Consider the following 20,200-nt stretch of genomic DNA (forward strand, 5'->3'; position numbering starts at 1 on the left):
TTTTCAGCATCATTGCTCTAGTCTTTAGTGTCACATGATCCTTCAAAAATCATTCTGATTTGATGTTTAAGAAACATTTCTGATTATTATTAGGGATGCACCGAATATTCGGCCACCGAAAATTTTCGGTCGAAAATGGCCCAAAAGACCATTTTCGGTTTTCGGCCGAAAGACTTTTATCACCGAAAAAATACGGCCGAGATGTTGTGATGACGCAAACAGAAACCGCGACCTGCACGTGCTTGTCTGAAGCAACATGTCTGCGGTGTGGACGTATTTCAGTATCTGAACTCGCGAGGAGACGGAAGCCTTGTTTATACTTTCGCCTGCCTCCGCAGAGGAGATTCACATCACTTTCGCTGTCAGATGCTGGCAGAGCTGACAGCGAAATAACTTGCGCTCTGAATGGAGTGCCCATCACTTTAGGAGCATAGCCATGTCTAGGTCTGAGGATGACTTTAGAGTCATTCGGCCCGAACTCAAGACACGACAGGTCCCCCACACGTTTTACTGACGATAGTGCAGTCAGAAAGACGGTTTCAGTGATAGATATTTCAACCCCACGGAGTCTAGTGGTTCAAATGGAAAGGCTTTCAGGGCCTCGAGCACCAATGAAAGATCCCACATAGGAACCGACGGGGGGCGCGGCGGGTTCATCCTTCTAGCTCCTCTAAGGAAGCGGATGACCAACTCATGTCTTCCCAGTGACTGGCCGTGCGTCGATTCTGCGAACGCTGCCACGGCCGCCACGTATACTTTGAGCGCGGATGGGGACCTCCCCTTATCCAACAGCTCTTGTAGGAAGGTGAGCAGATGCGCCACCGCGCATGTCCGTGGGTCCAGACCTCTGTTGGTGCACCATCCGGAGAACACCGACCATTTAGACGCGTAGAGCCTTCTCGTGGAAGGAGCTCTAGACTGCGTGATCGTGTTCATCACTCCTTCTGGCAGGGCAACGAGTACCCGTTGATCAACCATGCGTGGAGAGACCAGCGCTCTGGATGGGGATGCCAGATCGCGCCGCGAGCCTGAGAGAGGAGATCTGCCCTCACCAGAATCGGCCACGGAGCTGTATGTGACAGTCGTGCTAGTTCCGGGAACCAAATCTGATTCTCCCAACGCGGGGCTATGAGGAGCACCGAGTGGCACGCTTCCCTGATTCCCTTGATCACCTGTGGTAACAGAGAGACTGGAGGGAAAGCATATAGCGGGAGGCTGGGCCAAACCTGGGCCAGCCCGTCCTCGTCCTTCGAGAAGAACGTCGGGCATTGAGCGTTGTCTTTTGACGCAAATAGGTCGACTTCCGCTCTGCCGAATAGGCGCCACGGTTTCTGGACCGTTTGGGGGTGCAGGGACCATTCCTCTGGGGGAACATTGTCCCTGGACAGTTTGTCTGGGCCGTCGTTCAAATGGCCAGGCACATGCATGCGCCGCCCTCAGCGAGCGCAGGTGCATCTGAGACCAAATAAGGAGGTGTTCCGTCAGATTGCAGAGATTTCTGGATCTGACACCGCCCTGACGGTTTACATAGGATACCACAGACATGTTGTCCGAGCGGACAAGAACATGTTGGTCCTGTATGAACGGGAGGAAGCGCTTCAGCGCGTTCTCGACCGCTATCATTTCCTTACAGTTTATGTGAAAACACTTCTCTTGGTCTGACCACTGGCCGAAGACCGGTCTGCCCTCGAACAGCGCGCCCCAACCCGAGTTGGACGCATCTGTCGAAATGACTTCCCGATAAGAGATGGTTCCCATCATCACTCCCTGCTGGTACCAGTCGGCTACTAACCAGGGCTGCAGAGCCGCTATGCAGGTCTGAGTCACTCTGATTTTCTGGCCGCCAGAAACCCAAGCTCGGCGGGACGCGCGAGCATTCAACCAGCGTTGGAGCGGGCGCATGCGCAGTAGGCCCAGCTGAAGCATCGTTGCAGCTGATGCCATACAGCCCAACATCCTTTGAAATGTTTTCAAAGGGAGAAAGCTGCCCTTCTGGAAAGATGCGGCTAGGTGGCTAACACGGCGCGCGCTGTGTCGATAAAAAGTTTTGGCACATCCAACTGTTTACTTCATCAATGCATTGGCACATGGAGTCAATGGGGCTGTAGTCGTTAGGCGATAGGGCTAAGTAGAGCTGTGTGTCATCTGCATAGCTGTGGTAAGCAATTTTGTTCTTTCTCATTATTTGTCTCATTGGGAGCATATACAGGTTGAACAGGAGTGGTGCAAGAATTGAGCCTTGAGGGACTCCGCAAGTCATGGATGTCCACTCAGACTATGGTCTCCTATACTCACATAATAACCTCTCCCTTCTAAGTATGACCTAAGCCATTTTAGGACTATCCCAGAAAGCCCCACCCAGTTTTCCAGCCTGTCAAGAAGTGTCGTGATCAACAGGGTCAAATGCAGCACTGAGGTCGAGTAGTACCAGCACTGATAATTTGCCTGTATCAGTATTTAAGCGAATATCGTTTATTATCTTTATGAGCGCTGTCTCTGTGCTGTGATGCGATCGGAAACCAGATTGAAAATTGTCAAAGTATCAATTTGAGCTCAAGAATTTGTTCAGCTGATTGAAGACAACTTTTTCAATGATCTTGCCTATGAAAGGAATATTTGAGATCGGTCTATAGTTGCTCAAGATGGTCTTATCCAGATTGCTCTTTTTCAGGAGGGGCTTGACAACTGCAGTTTTCAGAGAGTTTGGAAAACTACCAGAGAGAAGTGAGGCATTTACCACTTCTAGGAGATCTGCTTCTAAGCAGTTTAACACACTTTTGAAAAAAGATGTGGGAAGTGCGTCAAGGGCGCAGGTTGATGTTTTAAGGTGCTGTACGGTTTCTTCCAAAATTGTGCCTTCAATTTCTTCGAAAACAGACAAAGTAACTACTTTCTCAGGTTGTGGTCTGATCTGTCTGACCCCAGCGCAACTCAAGGATGAGCTGATCACCTTTCTGATATTATTGATTTTCTCAGAGAAGAAAGAAGCAAACTCACTGCACTTGCTGTCTGAGAGCATTTCACTGGGAATCTGGCTTGGGGGGTTTGTCAGTCTCTCTATAGTAGCAAAAAGTGTGCGTGTGTTGTTTAAGTTTCTGTTTATAATATTCGAGAAGAAGGTCTGTCTAGCTTTGCCTATTTCAATATTAAAAGCATGGATGCTGTCTTTGTAGATGTTATAATGGACTACAAGTTTTGTCTTCCGCCACATGCGCTCTGCTCTTCTGCATTGTCTTTTCATATTTTGCACAGCTGTTGAGTTTCTCCAAGGTGCTTTTTGTCTACCACTATTCTTCCTGACTTTCACAGAAGCAATATCATCAATTACACTTTTAACTTTTGAGTTAAAAGAACCAAGGAGAAAATCAACAGAGTCAGCAGATATGCTTGGTTTTAAAGATATGGCCTTCATAAATAGCACACTAGTGTTCTCATTTAGAAAAGTGTCCTTGAGAGCTGAATCTTGGAGCAGTTCTGATATGTCCCGGTCTGTCTGTGGAGAGCTCTGTGGGCGGGGCTCTGCTGAGATTGTGTCCGTGAGCAGAAGTTGTTGTGGCTGCATGGTGTTATCGTTGTCCTTGTGTGATATGTCAACCGCATGTCCATTCAGGTGCTGAAGTGAAGTCCTGTGGTCATTCATACTGTGTCCAGGTGTGTGTGTGGCATTCAGGTTGAGTGGATTGGCACACACTGCAGAAGGATGATTGAGAGAGAAGTAGATGTTGTCCTTTAGCACTCTTGAACCAAGTTTGTTTGGTTGGAGCCCATCCTGTTGAAAAAGTTGCCTCTGACTCCAGAAAAGATTGAAGTTGTCAATGAAGTTCACTCCTTTTATATTGCAGGTTTTTTGCAGCCATGTGTTGAGCCCAAGCAACCGTGAAAACCTGTTTGTTCCTCTTGCTGGGAGTGGTCCACTGATGAATGGCTGAACTTTCAGTCTTTTAAGTGTTGCAAAAAGTTCATTGAAATCCTTCTTAAGGAGTTCTGACTGCTCTTTATGAATATCATTTTCCCCCACATGAATGATGAGTCGATTTGCAGTCTTATGTTTCATCAGAATGTTCTGAAGTTCCCTATTTACATCAGAAGTCGTTGCTTGTGGAAGGCAGCACGTAGTTGTATCCCTGCTAATAATGTTTCTGATTATGGGGTCACCCACTATCAGAGTCCTGTGCTCGGCTGCGCTCTGAGCTGAGTGCCGCTCTCTGCTCGACCTTGAGCGCCAGTTAGCAGTGTTGGTAACTGGCTGATTCAGTCTGTGTTCGATCACATTCATCACATTCAGGGATTCCTCATTCATTAATACTTCAAATCTGTTCTCAAGATGTATAGGCGGTGGTAGTAGACCAGTGTTTGCAATCCTTGTCAGAGCCGTATCTGGGGTAGAGGATGCTACTGCAGCAATATGTGATGCTGGTGACAATCTGATGTCTCGAGTGCCTTTGGGTCTCGCTCCCTGTTTGTGCCATCGATTTGTAAGTCGATCGGCTTGTTTCTCGACACTCAGTATGCCCTGTATAGACCAATTTTCAGTTGGTAAACATGGTGACGTTTTTATGTGGGCGGAGCTTAAGTGGTGGCAGAACGATCCCTCTGGCTGCTTCACTAACGTAAAGTCTGCAAGTTTTGTTAGCTTGTTTTTAACAATGACTGGAGAAAATCCGATTTTATCTTAATGTGCAAGGTCACTCACTGTCCAGGACCACGATTGTTATTTGCAAAAGTTAATTTTAATCGGACGGAACCAGATTGGCCGACCCGTACACTCATTGAGGATCTGACAGGATTAACGTTAACGTTACCTCCGGTTGAGTGGCCTGACTTCTACACCTACCTGATAGAGAAACGGAGGGCATGTAAATCTTTAGATGCCTATAACTATGTGCTGAATGGTCATGTACAAGACTTGTGTGGTACGATCTGCAGTTCTGCCTAGCCAGCGCCGAGAAGACGACAATGTAAAGAGGGACATTACGGTGCAATTTTTATGAGGCGTATATTTCTAGAAATAAAAAATTGCAGATAAAGCATATTAATTTTTCATTGATTCTTGCACCCAACAACACAACAAGATGACATTTAATAATAAGAAGAATAATTTAAGATCCTTATTTTGTAGCCGAATCTGTGCTGGTTTGTATTTGCCGCCTCCAGTTTTCCCTTTGTTCTGCCACCAGCTAGCGCCGTGACGTAACTGTGACGTCGGCTGAAAATTGGTCTATTGGAGCACTAGATTCATGGGACTCACCGGCTGTATGCTGAGGGCGTCCATGACGAAGCTCTGTTGTGTGTTCCGTCTGTTTTGGTGGTCCCAGAAATAACTTTGTTTCAAGAACTGCAATCCTTTGTGAAAGTCTCTGGCAGTTAGTGCAGCAAGTAGATTCCAGAAGAGGCATTTTCTCTTATCCTTTTGCAGTTGTGTTTTCCCTTCCCCGGAATGTAAGCTTTCAGTGGGAGGCTGGTCGGAGAAAAGAATTCTGCTTTTTTGTAGTAATCAAGCATTTAAACACTGTGCTGATTTGTTGAAGTTAAAATTAGGTGATAAAAGGAGATAAAATTTAAAAATATAGAAGCAATAGAGCGATTAAAAAATATAAAAGCGATAGAGCAAAGCGCGGAGCAGTAAGCAAGAGCGTCCGAACAGTAGCTGAACAGGAAGTGGAAGTGTAAAGTAAAGTAAACGTAAAGAGAGCTAGCCGCGTGCTCGTTGGTCAAGCAGAACTATATAACAATTTCTGCTTTTACCACGCATCCAGTACGTCGCTCGCGTATGTTGATGCCCGTCCGGGTACCTCTCGAGCTCTCTGCATGACGCGCGAACGGCGACGCGAGGGCGGGGTAGCTCTCTTGTAACGTAAAGAGAGCTAGCCGCGGTCTGATGCCAGGATGGAGCAGCAGTCTCTCGTGGCGTGTCCCTCGGCCTCATCCTCAGATGCGACGGCAGTGAGGCTCGTGAGCGGCAGCTGCGCGTTGGTGAGGGGAGGCGGGGAAGGCGAAAGCGAGGCTTGAGGGAGGTTCTCCGGCGAGCGCGTCGCTGTGGCCACGGGTTCCGGCTGTCTCAGGGAACGGCGCTTCTTCCTGCGCGGTCCCACAGAGGGCGGAGTGACTGCTTCGGGGTTGAAGGCTTCGAGTCGAGCCCGCAGGGTCGACAGCGGAAGCGCTTCAGAGAGCTCGCAGCCCCCGGACGCGAGGGCGAGCTCTGCATGTTCCAGGCCCAGGCAGAGAGCGCAGATCACATGGCGTTCTCCGACGCTGAGCGGGGCCCTACACGAGCCGCAGGAAGTGCGAGGCATCTTTAAAAAGACACTCGCGCTCTTTTAGGAATAGGTTTTGCAAGGTAAAAGGATACGTCGCCGGATAGCGTAGTTCGCACGGATGGCTGAAGGTGGCGAAGACGGCCGGCTCCTCAGCGCTGTCCTAAGCTGGCTGTTCGCTGTTCGACGAACAGATCCAGCGATGCGAAGAGCTCGCTGAAGAGACGAAAAATCAGGGAAGTCAGCCTACAGCCTCTACTTTTATACGCTAAGCCACGCCCATTCTGGCGGGCTGTGACGCTATGAAAGCGCGGGCGCCCTTCATTAGGCGTGACGTCACGCCGGGCTCACTGGTAGGCTGCAGCAGTTGCCCGCAGGGCAGCCAATGAGCACTCGCGTGGTCTGCTAGCGTGGTCTGATGGCCTGCTCTAGGTCTGCTAGCTGCTGCACTGCGTTGACAATGAATACAAAATTAAGGATAATTTTTTGGCTTCAATATCTCGAGAAGATGAAACTTACGCAATACGAGAGAACCTCTCGTAAGAGAACCCAGTAAACCCTGAGATTATTACTTGTGACATTACAAAAAAACAATGTAGCCTATATGGGAACATGTATGTATACAACTAAATTAATGCTCTCTTAAATATTTTCTAATTTCACTAAACATATTTTATTAAGTTTCGTGTACATTTGTATTAAACATGGACCTTTGTTCATTAAAAAGGCTTTTTATGCTATTGTGTGTTCATTTTTTTAAAAATGTAAGCAACTAATTTAGACGTGCAAACTGGGTGCTAGTGTGATGAGAAGTTCGTGCTCGGCTTTGTTTTTATGAGAGAACATTTCATTTTAAAACCTTTCTGCAGGCCAGTAGATTATTATTTAATGTACACATGAGTGGGGTCAAGTTAAACATTTTAGTTTGAATTTTATTTTATACTGTTCATTGTGCTAAATAAATATTTGCATAATTTGTAATTGATTTATTCTTTGAAAATTTTATATTAATTTATGCAATTGCAATGCCTTGATTTTAGTAAAGTTTGTACACAGTCATAGCCATAAATGCAATGGTACTAAAAATTGGCATAATTTCTTTCGGTGTTTCGGTTTTCGGCCTTGGTTTCCTCTTTTTCGGTTTTCGGTTTCCGGTTTCGGCCAAGAATTTTCATTTCGGTGCATCCCTAATTATTATTACTGTTAATAACATTTTTGCTGCTTAATATTTTTGTGAAAATCATGATAGTTTTTCTGATTCTTTGATAAATAGAAAGTTTCATATGTATACAAAACACATCTTAATACCAGGTAAAACATACCTCAACTCTGATATACAGTACATCACAATAAGGAAGAAAAGACTATCATAACTACCATGTCATGCCGACTTTAAAGAATACAGAAAGTATTAAAACTTTGTCTATCAATTTTCTTTCTCCTTTGTCAGGATTCATTGGGCAGGCACAGAGACGGCCACCCAATGGTGTGGATACATTAGCGGGGCAATTCAGTCCGGTCAGCGGGCGGCTATGGAGGTCCTAGCTCAGATGTGTCCTTCTTCTCTGTCCCGGGAGGAACTGGACTCAGTGCAAGCTTCCCTGAACCACAGTAACTCAAGAAAGGAGTCAAAGTGCAAGTCGTCCAAGTCTTACTGCCTCCTCGGTGTGATAATGACAGCAGCTGCACTGGTGACCGCCTACCTGTTGGCTAAACCAGAACTAGGATTGAAATGGATCTAAAGGGATTTGTTTCTTGACATGTATTTAATTAGTAGTTGTGCCTTAAAATACATTCTAGTCAACATGAGGGCCGAGTGAAACATGATTTTCAGTGAAAAAAAAAAGGGCGGGACTTGATTGTATATTTATTGGAAATTGATTGGTCCATGAAAATATACTATAATAGAAAAGTGTGTTGCATATCAGAATAGAGAGAAATAAGACGGCTTAGAAATTGGAGTGGCAGATACACAGCAAGTTTGTGCTGAAATTGGATGCTGACTTTTTTTGTGTGTGTGTGGAAAAAAGACCAGGAATGTGAATTAAGAATGTAAAAATGGTCTGTGGAAAAAAGACCAGGAATGTGAATTAAGAATGTAAAAATGGTCTGTTGTTTTATTTAAGTATCAGTATTTAAAAAAAAAAAAAAAATGACAGTATAATCACTCATTGTTGTATCTTGCACTTAATCATATTTCCAGATTTTAATTTCCAAGATATAAACTACGGTAACTTTCGGTGCCTCGTCATGAAATTACGTGGAATAATGTGTTATGTGGAGGAAATATGAAACATCAAAGCTCAGAAGTGAAGCAAACACATTGTGAGCTATACATGTATTTTTGTCAAGCACTTTGAGTGCCTCTCTTTCTTTCAACCCCGTGAGACTCTCAATTGTTATCATGAGAATAAAGCATGTCGGACACTCATGTCAAGGCCTCTTTGAACACGTTAAATGAGTTTAATGGCTCGCGTTGTGCATAAATGCACAATGCCACATCATTTTAGATAATGACAATAGTATAGGCAATGAAATTGTCAAGCTATAATGAACTAAACTGTAACCAAACATTTTTAAAAATGTGTACATATTTATTAATAATGTATTAGCATTCCATATAATATCCCAGAAACAGTATCATTGTACAATATCAGTATTAACAATCTTGACACTAATATTCACTAGTCTGTATACTCACCTACAATATTTCATACAGCCTGTAGGTGAAAGCCTTGAGCACCACATAATTACATCAAAAATAAATTCTAAGCTTGAATTAAAGCTTTTGAAATAATAATTTAGTATACAGAATTATCCACCTTTTAGGGGATACTGCATAGGGACTGTTAATTGTTAGTTTGGTCACACTTTATATATGTGTTTAATTTAATTCAGAAACATTCATCTTGTATGTGGTAACATAACTGCACAATAAAGCATTTAATCTATATTTGTTTTAATGATTGTTATTCCTTTTCTAAAAGAAACATATCAATATCTTATCGATATACAATCCCAAAAAAGCATTGCGAATGATATAAGCAAATTAAGGATTGAGAAATATAAAACAATTGATTTAAATATGTTGATTGTATATAAAAACAATATATTTTGTTTATTGTAAAATATGCATGTGCAAAAATATTTAAGTAGCCTAGTTCCCTTTCATTGTCACTCTGAGTTACGTCGGATGACGACGAATGGGGTTCACTTAGAAGCCTCTCATCTTCGAAAGAAATAAAACAAGCCAATGGCAAGGACATGCCATGGGTCTGCGGAATTTGCATGGCGTAACTCCGACTTCGATCACGTTCAGACAGCGTTCGTGGATGCGTCACGTTCTCCCAGCGGGAACATGACCATCGCAGTGTAACGGTCGAGACTCGATGAGCTCAATAGAGCGAGAGTCCCCTCATCCCCACCCCAATCTATTTTCTCCACGCGAGATAATACTTTGGCTGGTGGCCAGGGTGACCTAAGACGGCAGGTCTGGAACTAAACTGACGAAATATCCTCGGTTCACACCCCGTCTTTCACATTGCAACCCGCGTGGTTCTGAATGCGATCTCATTCGGTCTCCCGGCTGATGAAATCATGTATATCGCTGCATCACAAGGTGAGCTGGAGTCCTCTGGAGATGATGGCTTGTCTGTGCTGCCATCCTCGGGTGCGCTAGTATAACGAGTCTGATCCAGAGTTGACAGCTATGCTTTCCCGGGCCGCCGCGAGTATCGGGCTTGTGTGGAACCATCCGCCATGTCCCGAGCACTTAAGGCTGATGATTGGTTTTTGGGGGAGGCGAACCAAAATCCTTTCTACCCGGACGTGCATATCCCCGGTCATGAGATCGTGGGAGTCTCCTTTGACTTTTCGCGACTGCTCAGCAGCCTCTTCCGCCTTCTTTGCCCTCACAGAGGCCGCGGCCAAGGGTACACAGCTGCCACCCAGCCGCCGGCTCAGACGCCTCATGGTGCGTTCACACCGGACGCGAATAGCGCGTCAGGCGCGAGTGATTTCAATGTTAAGTCAATGCAAAGACGCGTTACGCGCGTAAAAAATTCCTGCGGCGCGAATGAGGCGTAGAGCGCGGCGCGGTAGACGCGAATACGCCTCATTCGCGCGTCAAGTTCGCGCGAATTGAGCGTCTGGCGCGTTAAGCGCGTTACGCGCGAATGATTTAGTTAGTGCTATTTGTGCATTCACGCGTTTGACGCGAATTCGCGTCTGCCGCCCGAGTTGAAAAATCTGAACTTCTGCGTCAATTCGCGCCGCGTTAACCAATCAGGAGCCTAGCTGCTTGCTGCTGTCACGTGGTGAAGTATCTGGATGCTTCAATAAATTATTTTGTAATATATGACTGTGGTTCTAATGCACAACAAAGCAAATATTTTATCACATAAAACTTGATTTCAATATATGAGACATATTCATTTTGCATTGAATGCTATTTATTCCATATCTAGATTATATGAAATATTATTATAATGTAAAGACAACCAACATATAAGTTCGTGTCTGGACAGTGATGTGTGAGAGAGAGAGAAAAATCACAGGACAGATTAATCACTTTTGGAGGCTGGCTTCATTTATTATCAAAACAAAAATAAATGACAGATTAGGTGGATGCGGGCGAGGGTGAACCTCGCGCCGGGCTGTAGAGCGCGGGCTCGACAGGCATAGACCACTCGAGGCCGAGGGCTTATACGGCCTACGCTGTCCTCATCAGCGTCCTCACCATTAGGTCCACCAAACCTAGCTCCTGGAGCAAATTGTGAAACTCCTGAAACCCTCCGGAGGTTCTGGTGGACCCGAGTACAGCGACGATGTCCCCTACGGAGCTGCTTCTGCTCTCCAGAGCATATACGAGCGGTGACTCTCTCGAATAATGCTAATGCTAATGCTCGATAAACATCTAAAAAGATGGCCGCCAACGGGTTTCGAAACTTTCGCCTCCGGATTTCGCCTCTGACGCGCGTAAATTTCGCTTCAAACTTTTGTTTTTACGCGCGTCAATTTCGCCATTGACACGCGAATTAACACAAAGTGGTCAAGCGTCAAACTAGACGCGGTAGACGCGAATTTGACGCGCTATTCGCGTCCGGTGTGAACGCACAGTCAGTCCGCTTGCCGCCGAACGCGCCCTCCTGCGACATCCGCCCCCTCCCGCCCGGCCCCTACTTCATTGTCCCGAAGAAATACGGTGGGTTACGGCCAATCCTGGACCTGCGCATCCTGAACCTCTCCCTTCACAGGCTGCAGTTTAAAATGCTCACGGCCAAACCAGGCACGGATTAACGCACATGCCTACTGGGCACTTTCCCAGGGCACTGGGCCAGCAGGGGGCCCTGTAAAATGTACTGTGTCTATTCTTTTCAAATAATTATTTTTATTTTATTTTTATTTTCAGTAAAATTGTGTTAAATATTGAGGAATAATGTGTGTTTTTTTGCAGTTGCAAAGTATTAACTAGTAAATAAATCAAATAAATAATTGTAATGTATTGCTGCGCTGTTGAGAAGGACATCTAGAGGCGAGTGAAAAGCATTGCGTAATATAAAAGTCACGCAGAAGACGGTTACTCAAAAACCAAAACAAAAATGAGTTTAAAACCACAACCAAGACAGAACATAGGCTAAGTTGTTTATGTTTTACAATAGTTGCCTATGGGCTTATTTTTTTAACGAAATGTCAATCTTCATCTTTATAACAGAAGATATAATACAATACAACAATCTTCAAGATACAGTAAATCTTCAAATGTGTAACGGATTGTCACCTTAAAAAGTGTCTTTTGTGGTGGAACAAGCAATGCTATATAGCATCTTAATTTAATCTTTGTTTTATTATTTTAGTTCATTAACTAATTGTTAACTCAACTAATTTAACGTAAAGACCTGTGCCCGGTTGCATAAAGCACCTTAAGTGTAATTTTCCTTTAAAGTCGCCCTTATGTTTCCCTTAAACCTAAGGGTGTTGCAGAAAAATACCCTTAAGTGTTACTTAAAGTTTTTTTTAAGTGAAACGTCATAAACACTTAGAATTTCCCTTAAATGCTGTTTTTTCACTTAAGTAATCTTTAAGTGTTGCATAAAACCCCTTAACGGTAATTTCCCTAAGTATAACTTAAGGTTTGGAAATCGTAACCTTAAGAGTAACGCGGACAAAAATAAGACGACATGGCTGAATTTATGAAACCAGCTGAAGATCATAGGGAATAGGGAGAACGGTAACCCTTTGGTCCAATTTAGCCATGAAAAATTGTTGCAAGAATACCGATTTGATCGACGCGCAATATTTGACATCGCTATCAAACTAGACGGCTGTCTGTCTGTCATTACACGCGACTCGCATGTAAACTATCACAACGTTAAGTCAGTGCGCACACGGAGAGTGTGTGGCCGACAAAAAATTCACAGGAGAACGAGCTGATTCTGTGTTTTAAAAGGAATCATGACAGAAGAAAACAGGTATGCTATGGAAATATACTCAGCTGTATTTCGAGACACAGAGCCAGAAGTGCATTCACAAAACCTAAACAAATGCCAAAGCATGAGACGGTGAAAAACACAAACTGCCGCCACGTTCGGAGCTAACGCGGTGTTGCATGATAGCGTCACTGGACTGACACGTGATATTCCGACATGTTAGTGTTTTGCGTATCTATGGCAACAACAGACTTTTATAACGTGAATCCAGGATCGCTGTCGTGAAACACTTAAATGTTTCCCTTACCTAAGAGAACCGTTTAAGAGATTATATGCAACACCCTTAAGTTGTTCTCTTAGGTAAGGGTAAATCGCCCCTTAAGTATCATACTTAAGGGAAAAACTTAAGGTGCTTTATGCAACCGGGCACAGGATACTAGAATTAGGCTACTAATTAAATAAATGTCAACTAGCCTAAATGCATTGATTAGAATTGCCATTGACTAAAGATTTTCTAGTCGACGACTAGTAGTCATTCCTTTAAGCAATTAGTCGACTAATCTCACGTTAATATTAATTTCTGCTTAAATACTGAGTGGAGGTGGAGGCATATAGCCTATTCCGCGCTCAAGCAAGCGCATGCATATATTGCTGCAAAGCACCGGCAAAAGCAGGCTAATGATAATATATGTCTGGAAAAAAACTAGGCATTTTTATTGTTTAATAATAAAAAATAAAAAATGTAATCAGTGTCGGCTGCAAACATATCTATATCTCCGCTGTAAAGTGGATGCGACTTTAGAGAGAAATGCACCTTTCGTATCATATCAGCCGGTATTTGCTTTCGATTCAAATTTTTTCTTTAAAAGTGGACATTTCAAGCTTTATATAGAAATATTCATCATGTATGTGAGGCTACCCAGATAGCAAAATTGTTCCAGGCCTTTTATGGCCCAAACACTGTTTTTATTTTTGGCAATCATACCGCCAGGAATGCAGGGCCAAAACTGGCCCAGACAGTTTTGCCAAAAGCACGCCAGAAAGCTGCCAGAAAAATGCCAATGCCTTACCAGACGAGAGCCAGAAGACCCTAAATTGGGCCATATTCATGCCATAATATCGCCATTGAAAAGCCAGATGTCTCCCGAGCACAGGCCACAACTCTGCCAGATTATATTAAAATAACTAATTTGGCCCATATTCAATATCTGCACCCAATAGCAACCATGCAATTCAGAGAGAAATCAAACCAGGAAACCATAATTGCAGAAAATTTGTTTTTATTTTCAATTAACAAACATATGACCTAAATAGGTAAACATTTACATTTTTTTTTTTTATAGAAATAAAATGTAAATACATACAAAGCTTAGTTTTAGAAATCACACTTAGTTGTGTAAACCATTAAAGACCACAAACTTATGAACGGTAGTGTGTGGCCAGAAACGGGCCAAAGTAGCATGTATGTGTGCGCCTGACGACGTTGTTTGTTGGTGTGTGTGCGCCTGACGATGTTGAGTGTTGGTGGGTGCCTGACATTGTGTGTTGGTGGGCGGTTGACGTTGTGTGTTGGTGTGTGTGCGCCTGACGACGTTGAGTGTTGGTGGGTGCCTGACGTTGTGTGTTGGTGTGTGCGCCTGACGTTGTGTGTTGGTGTGTCCCCTGACGTTGTGTTGGTGTGTGCGCTGACGTTGTGTGTCGGTGTGTGCCTGTCGTTGTGTGCTGGTGGGTGCCTGTCGTTGTGTGTTGGTGGGTGCCTGTCGTTGTGTGCTGGTGTGTGCCTGACGTTGTGTGCTGGTGTGTGCGCTGACTTTGTGTGCCTGTCGTTGTGTGTTGGTGTGTGCCTGTCGTTGTGTGCTGGTGTGTGCCTCATGTTGTGTGCTGGTGTGTGCCTCACGTTGTGTGCTGGTGTGTGCCTCACGTTGTGCGCTGGCGTTGTGTGCTGGTGTGTGCCTGACGTTGTGTGCTGGTGTGTGCCTGACGTTGTGTGCTGGTGTGTGTGCCTGACGTTGTGTGCTGGTGTGTGTGCGTGCCTGACTGACTGTTATGAACCGTTGTGGGTCTAGGGCTGGTACCGCAACATTTATATATTGAGTATACTGCTGGAAGTGGTGTATGGTGGAAAAACACATGTCAGACTCATTTTGAAGAGAAAATAACTGGAATTTATTTCCATAAGCCGAAGCCACTGAATCCAGTCAAATAATAAGGTGCTATATACAATAAATGATAGGGTGAACAAACAAACAATAAAAATAGGAAAAGAACAAAAGTGGCGCCAAAAGAAAGAACGCAAGATAACAAAACACTCCTTAATCTAAACTAATCTAACCAAAGTAAAATGTAGAAAATAAACCGAAATCTTCGGTGCATCCGGCACCCTAACTAAACTATCTAATAAAACAGAAATACAAGGAGTGGCGCTCACTTCTTACCTGGTGTGTCTAACAATTATCTGCTACGGGTGCAATGTATATCGCGATATACTTGCCTATGTTCTTTCCCCAGAAAAGCAAACAAAAGGTAGACAACACAAATTAATCTCACCCATCCAAAAGGAAAACATATCAAGTACATAGCACACAGCACAACACTCATTCAGGCAAAAGTATAAACAAACTCATTCCGCTACTAAGAGCTCAGATCGCTACTAAGATCACAAATCACTACAAAGAGCACAGATCACTACGAAGAGCACAAATCACTATGAAGAGCACAAATCACTACGAAGAGCACAAATCACTACAAAGAGCACAAATCACTACGAAGAGCACAAATCACTACAAAGAGCACAAATCACTATGAAGAGCACAAATCACTACAAAGAGCACAAATCACTATGAAGAGCACAAATCACTATGAAGAGCACAAATCACTATGAAGAGCACAAATCACTATGAAGAGCACAAATCACTATGAAGAGCACAAATCACTACGAAGAGCACAGAGTTTGTTACCAAAAGCTACAGAGAGAGACTGCATCAATGAACACAACATCCTTTTAACCAGCTAGGACGGCCTCCAATTAATCATCAAGCCCCGCCTTAAGGATGAATGACGTCCGACTCGGCCAATCACAGCAACCTATAAGCAGAGATAGGGTGATAGAGACAGAGAGAGGATAATGAGCATAACGACCAACACGTGATAAACACACCAACGTGCACAAAATAATAAAAACATAACACACACGCGTGGAACGTAACACTGACGTTGTGTGCTGGTGTGTGTGCGTGCCTGACGTTGTGTGCTGGTGTGTGCGCTGACGTTGTGTGCTGGTGTGTGCCTGTAGTTGTGTGCTGGTGTGTGCCTGTAGTTGTGTGCTGGTGTGTGCGCTGACGTTGTGTGCTGGTGTGTGTGCCTGACGTTGTGTGCTGGTGTGTGTGCCTGACGGTTGTGTGCTGGTGTGTGCCTGACGTTGTGTGCTGGTGTGTGACTGACGTTGTGTGCTGGTGTGTGCCTGACGTTGTGTGCTGGTGTGTGCCTGAAGTTGTGTGCTGGTGTGTGCCTGTCGTTGTGTGTTGGTGGGTGGCTGACGTTGTGTGCCTGACGTTGTGTGTTGGTGTGTGCCTGTCGTCGTGTGCTGGTGTGTGCCTGTCGTTGTGTGCTGGTGGGTGGCTGAAGTTGTGTGCTGGTGTGTGCCTGTAGTTGTGTGCTGGTGGGTGGCTGACGTTGTGTGCTGGTGTGTGCCTGACGTTGTGTGTTGGTGTGTGCCTGTCGTCGTGTGCTGGTGGGTGCCTGTCGTCGTGTGCTGGTGGGTGCCTGTCGTCGTGTGCTGGTGTGTGCCTGTAGTCGTGTGTTGGTGTGTGCCTGACGTTGTGTGCTGGTGTGTGCGCTGACGTTGTGTGCTGGTGTGTGCCTGACGTTGTGTGCCTGACGTTGTGTGCTGGTGTGTGCCTGTAGTTGTGTGCTGGTGTGTGCCTGTAGTTGTGTGCTGGTGGGTGCCTGTCGTCGTGTGTTGGTGTGTGCCTGTAGTTGTGTGCTGGTGGGTGCCTGTCGTCGTGTGCTGGTGGGTGCCTGTCGTCGTGTGCTGGTGTGTGCCTGTCGTCGTGTGCTGGTGGGTGCCTGTCGTCGTGTGCTGGTGTGTGCGCTGACGTTGTGTGCTGGTGTGTGCCTGACGTTGTGTGCCTGACGTTGTGTGCTGGTGTGTGCCTGTAGTTGTGTGCTGGTGTGTGCCTGTAGTTGTGTGCTGGTGGGTGCCTGTCGTCGTGTGCTGGTGGGTGCCTGTCGTTGTGTGCTGGTGTGTGCCTGACGTTGTGTGCCTGACGTTGTGTGCTGGTGTGTGCCTGTAGTTGTGTGCTGGTGTGTGCCTGTCGTCGTGTGCTGGTGGGTGCCTGTCGTCGTGTGCTGGTGGGTGCCTGTCGTCGTGTGCTGGTGGGTGCCTGTCGTCGTGTGCTGGTGGGTGCCTGTCGTCGTGTGCTGGTGGGTGCCTGTCGTCGTGTGCTGGTGGGTGCCTGTCGTCGTGTGCTGGTGGGTGCCTGTCGTCGTGTGCTGGTGGGTGCCTGTCGTCGTGTGCTGGTGGGTGCCTGTCGTCGTGAGCTGGTGGGTGCCTGTCGTCGTGTGCTGGTGGGTGCCTGTCGTCGTGTGCTGGTGGGTGCCTGTCGTCGTGTGCTGGTGTGTGCCTGTAGTTGTGTGCTGGTGGGTGCCTGTCGTCGTGTGCTGGTGGGTGCCTGTCGTCGTGTGCTGGTGGGTGCCTGTCGTCGTGTGCTGGTGGGTGCCTGTCGTCGTGTGCTGGTGGGTGCCTGTCGTCGTGTGCTGGTGTGTGCCTGTAGTTGTGTGCTGGTGGGTGCCTGTCGTCGTGTGCTGGTGGGTGCCTGTCGTCGTGAGCTGGTGGGTGCCTGTCGTCGTGTGCTGGTGGGTGCCTGTCGTCGTGAGCTGGTGGGTGCCTGTCGTCGTGTGCTGGTGGGTGCCTGTCGTCGTGTGCTGGTGGGTGCCTGTCGTCGTGTGCTGGTGGGTGCCTGTCGTCGTGTGCTGGTGGGTGCCTGTCGTCGTGTGCTGGTGGGTGCCTGTCGTCGTGTGCTGGTGGGTGCCTGTCGTCGTGTGCTGGTGGGTGCCTGTCGTCGTGTGCTGGTGGGTGCCTGTCGTTATGTGTGGGTGTGGGTGGCTGGCGTTGTGTGTTGGTGGGTGGCTGGTGGTGGAGGACTGTGCTTCTCCTCCTTCCCCCCTCTCGATCGCCAGCCAAATACAACCAACGCCTCAACCATTGCTCCACCTCCTGGTTCGTGGATTCTCTGCATCCAGGATTTGCACCAAGTAATTATTACCAAGTCCTTTCTCTTCTCTGGCTTTGTCTTAATGTCGCGGTCCAGCGCCAAAAGAGCCTCAGCATCCCTCAACGGCAGGAAACTTCCGTCCATGTGGTGTAGGTGTAGATTGGAGATCCTGAACAATCCGCAGCAGATTTCTTTGCATATCACACATCACCTCCTGCTTGGCAATGATCTCTCGTAGTAATGCTGAAACCAGAACATTTTAAAAACTGTTTAGTCCTTGCTAGCTATAACATAGAAATGTATTGTAAATTGGAATAGAGCATAAGGTCTCACCAGACTGCAGGTCCATCTCAGAAGCAGCATAAGGGGCAAGATGGATTGGCTCTTGATAGTCAACAGTGAAATCTCTGTCTGGAAATGTACAGGAACATTTGGTTTGGTCAGAGAAACGGGGTCGGTTTGGTGAACAACCTAGCAGCTAGCTAAAGTAAGTGCTGACGCTAAGGTCTGGTACAACTATTCAAAAACGGGACAGTTTAAGATTCTCATAAACCTTTACCTCAAAATGCAGTAAGGAATGAAAACAGTATTCTGAAACAGAGAAACAAAAGTGTCAAAAAACTCAATACCACACTCACAACCCATGTGACTTGAACTTATATTGCAAATAATGATAACTGGGAAAAAAGCAGAAAATTCTCATTTTTTGTAATTTTCTACATTCTGTAATTTTCTACAAAAATCTACACAGTCATATAAGTAACCTTAAATAAATATCCGAACTTTTACCATCGTGTCGTTTGATTTTGATTAATAGCGCAAGGGAGAGCAAGGCAGCGCTTTGAAGACGGCGAGAGCGGGCGTGCGGCCGAGGATCTCTGCTCGTTCTTTCAGTATGCGCACTGTCACATGAGTATGTCATCTACATAAATCAAAGAATAGATCCTCCAATGGGAATTCCCCCAGAGAATTTTGTGATGTGATTTTACTCAATTTAATAAAAACTACTGTTCAAAGGTTTGGGGTCAATATGATTTTGTTTTTTTAAAGAAATTAATACTTTTCTTCAGAAAGGACGCATTAAATTGATCAAAAGTGACAATAAAGACATTTATAATAATGCAAAATATTTATTTTTTAATTAAATGCTTTTCTCTTGAACTTTCAAAGAATTCTGAAAAAATGAATCACGGTTTGCACCAAATTATTAAGCAGATTAATTTGATCAATTTAATGCGCCTTTTCTGAAGAAAAGTATTAATTTCTAAAAAAAAAAAATATATATATATATATATATATATCATATTGACCCCAAACTTTTGAACAGTAGTGTCCATTTTTATTAAATTGAGTAAAATCAAATCATATCACAAAGGTAAATGAATCCATACCAGAAGTGTTAGCAGCTAGAAAAATCCTCCACCAAATTGCCAGTAATCATCAAGATCCTTGGTGAGTCTGGAAGGGAAACAAGAAATGATTTAGGGCTGGGCGATAAAACGATAACGATATGTATCGCGATAGACACGTGATCGATATCAATAAAAAATGTGTTTGATAAAACGTTCGATATTTTTTTTCTTCGTCGGAAGAAACCACAGGTTGCGAAGCTTGGTTGCATTATCAAGGCACTCGCTCTCTGGTAACCTAGCAACGTAGGGCAGGGCTCTAGAGTGCGACCATTTTGGTCGCACATGCGACCAAAATTTGTAAGGGTGCGACAAGAATTTTTCCTAGGTCGCACCAGTGCACCTAACGTTCTCGCATGATCGCATCCGTTGCCTCTCCACAAACGAGTATTTTGTTCTCCTTGCACGCATGGTTGGATCATATCGTGGTCTAAACCAATCAGAGATAGAGATTGGGCGGGTCTTTGCCTCTGATTGGTTGTGGTTCAGATGTTCCTGTAGGACTAAAATGCTCCGTGCCCGTGCTGTGTGATTGAAATAAATTGCGACCTGTCACCTGAGCACCAGAGAATCAGTTACGGCAATCAGCAGCATCAGCTAAATAAACGCAGGAAAACAGACGACGAAGAAACTTTTAAAAATGTAGGCTACTTGAACTAGGTCAATTTCTCGATTTTAATCGATTCTCGTTGATTTTTACGAACCGTTGGGCTATGCTGTTTTCAGTTGATGAATGAATGGAACATTGTAGCGAGCATCCCATCCAATAAAGCGCAATAATCTTTGTGCTTTGTTACTATTGATATGAAACAAAGTCTCAGATTTCAAATTAGGTCCATTTTCTTACGAAATTCAAAAACATAAATATAATAGTGTATTGACGCTGTGGCGTGAGA

At 45.1% G+C, this 20,200-nt stretch overlaps 2 protein-coding genes across 2 annotated transcripts in view; one reads left to right on the forward strand and one right to left on the reverse strand.

Annotated features, from left to right (window-relative positions):
- Positions 1-9,205, forward strand: part of si:ch211-127i16.2 (probable flavin-containing monoamine oxidase A) — a 78,680-nt gene extending 69,475 nt beyond the window's left edge. The window contains exons 12-13 of the mRNA XM_056253251.1: positions 7,705-8,033; positions 9,084-9,205. Of these exons, the coding sequence (XP_056109226.1) occupies positions 7,705-7,996 (292 nt within the window). The 3' untranslated portion in view covers positions 7,997-8,033; positions 9,084-9,205. The remainder of the gene's footprint in view (positions 1-7,704; positions 8,034-9,083) is intronic.
- atp6v1b2 (ATPase H+ transporting V1 subunit B2) overlaps positions 1-20,200 on the reverse strand; it is a 222,738-nt gene that overhangs the window by 91,130 nt on the left and 111,408 nt on the right. The window lies entirely within an intron of this gene.

This window comes from Rhinichthys klamathensis, unplaced genomic scaffold (genome assembly GCF_029890125.1).
Source record: "Rhinichthys klamathensis goyatoka isolate OS25496 unplaced genomic scaffold, OSU_Roscu_1.1 h1tg000104l_1, whole genome shotgun sequence".
Classification (NCBI taxonomy): domain Eukaryota; kingdom Metazoa; phylum Chordata; class Actinopteri; order Cypriniformes; family Leuciscidae; genus Rhinichthys; species Rhinichthys klamathensis.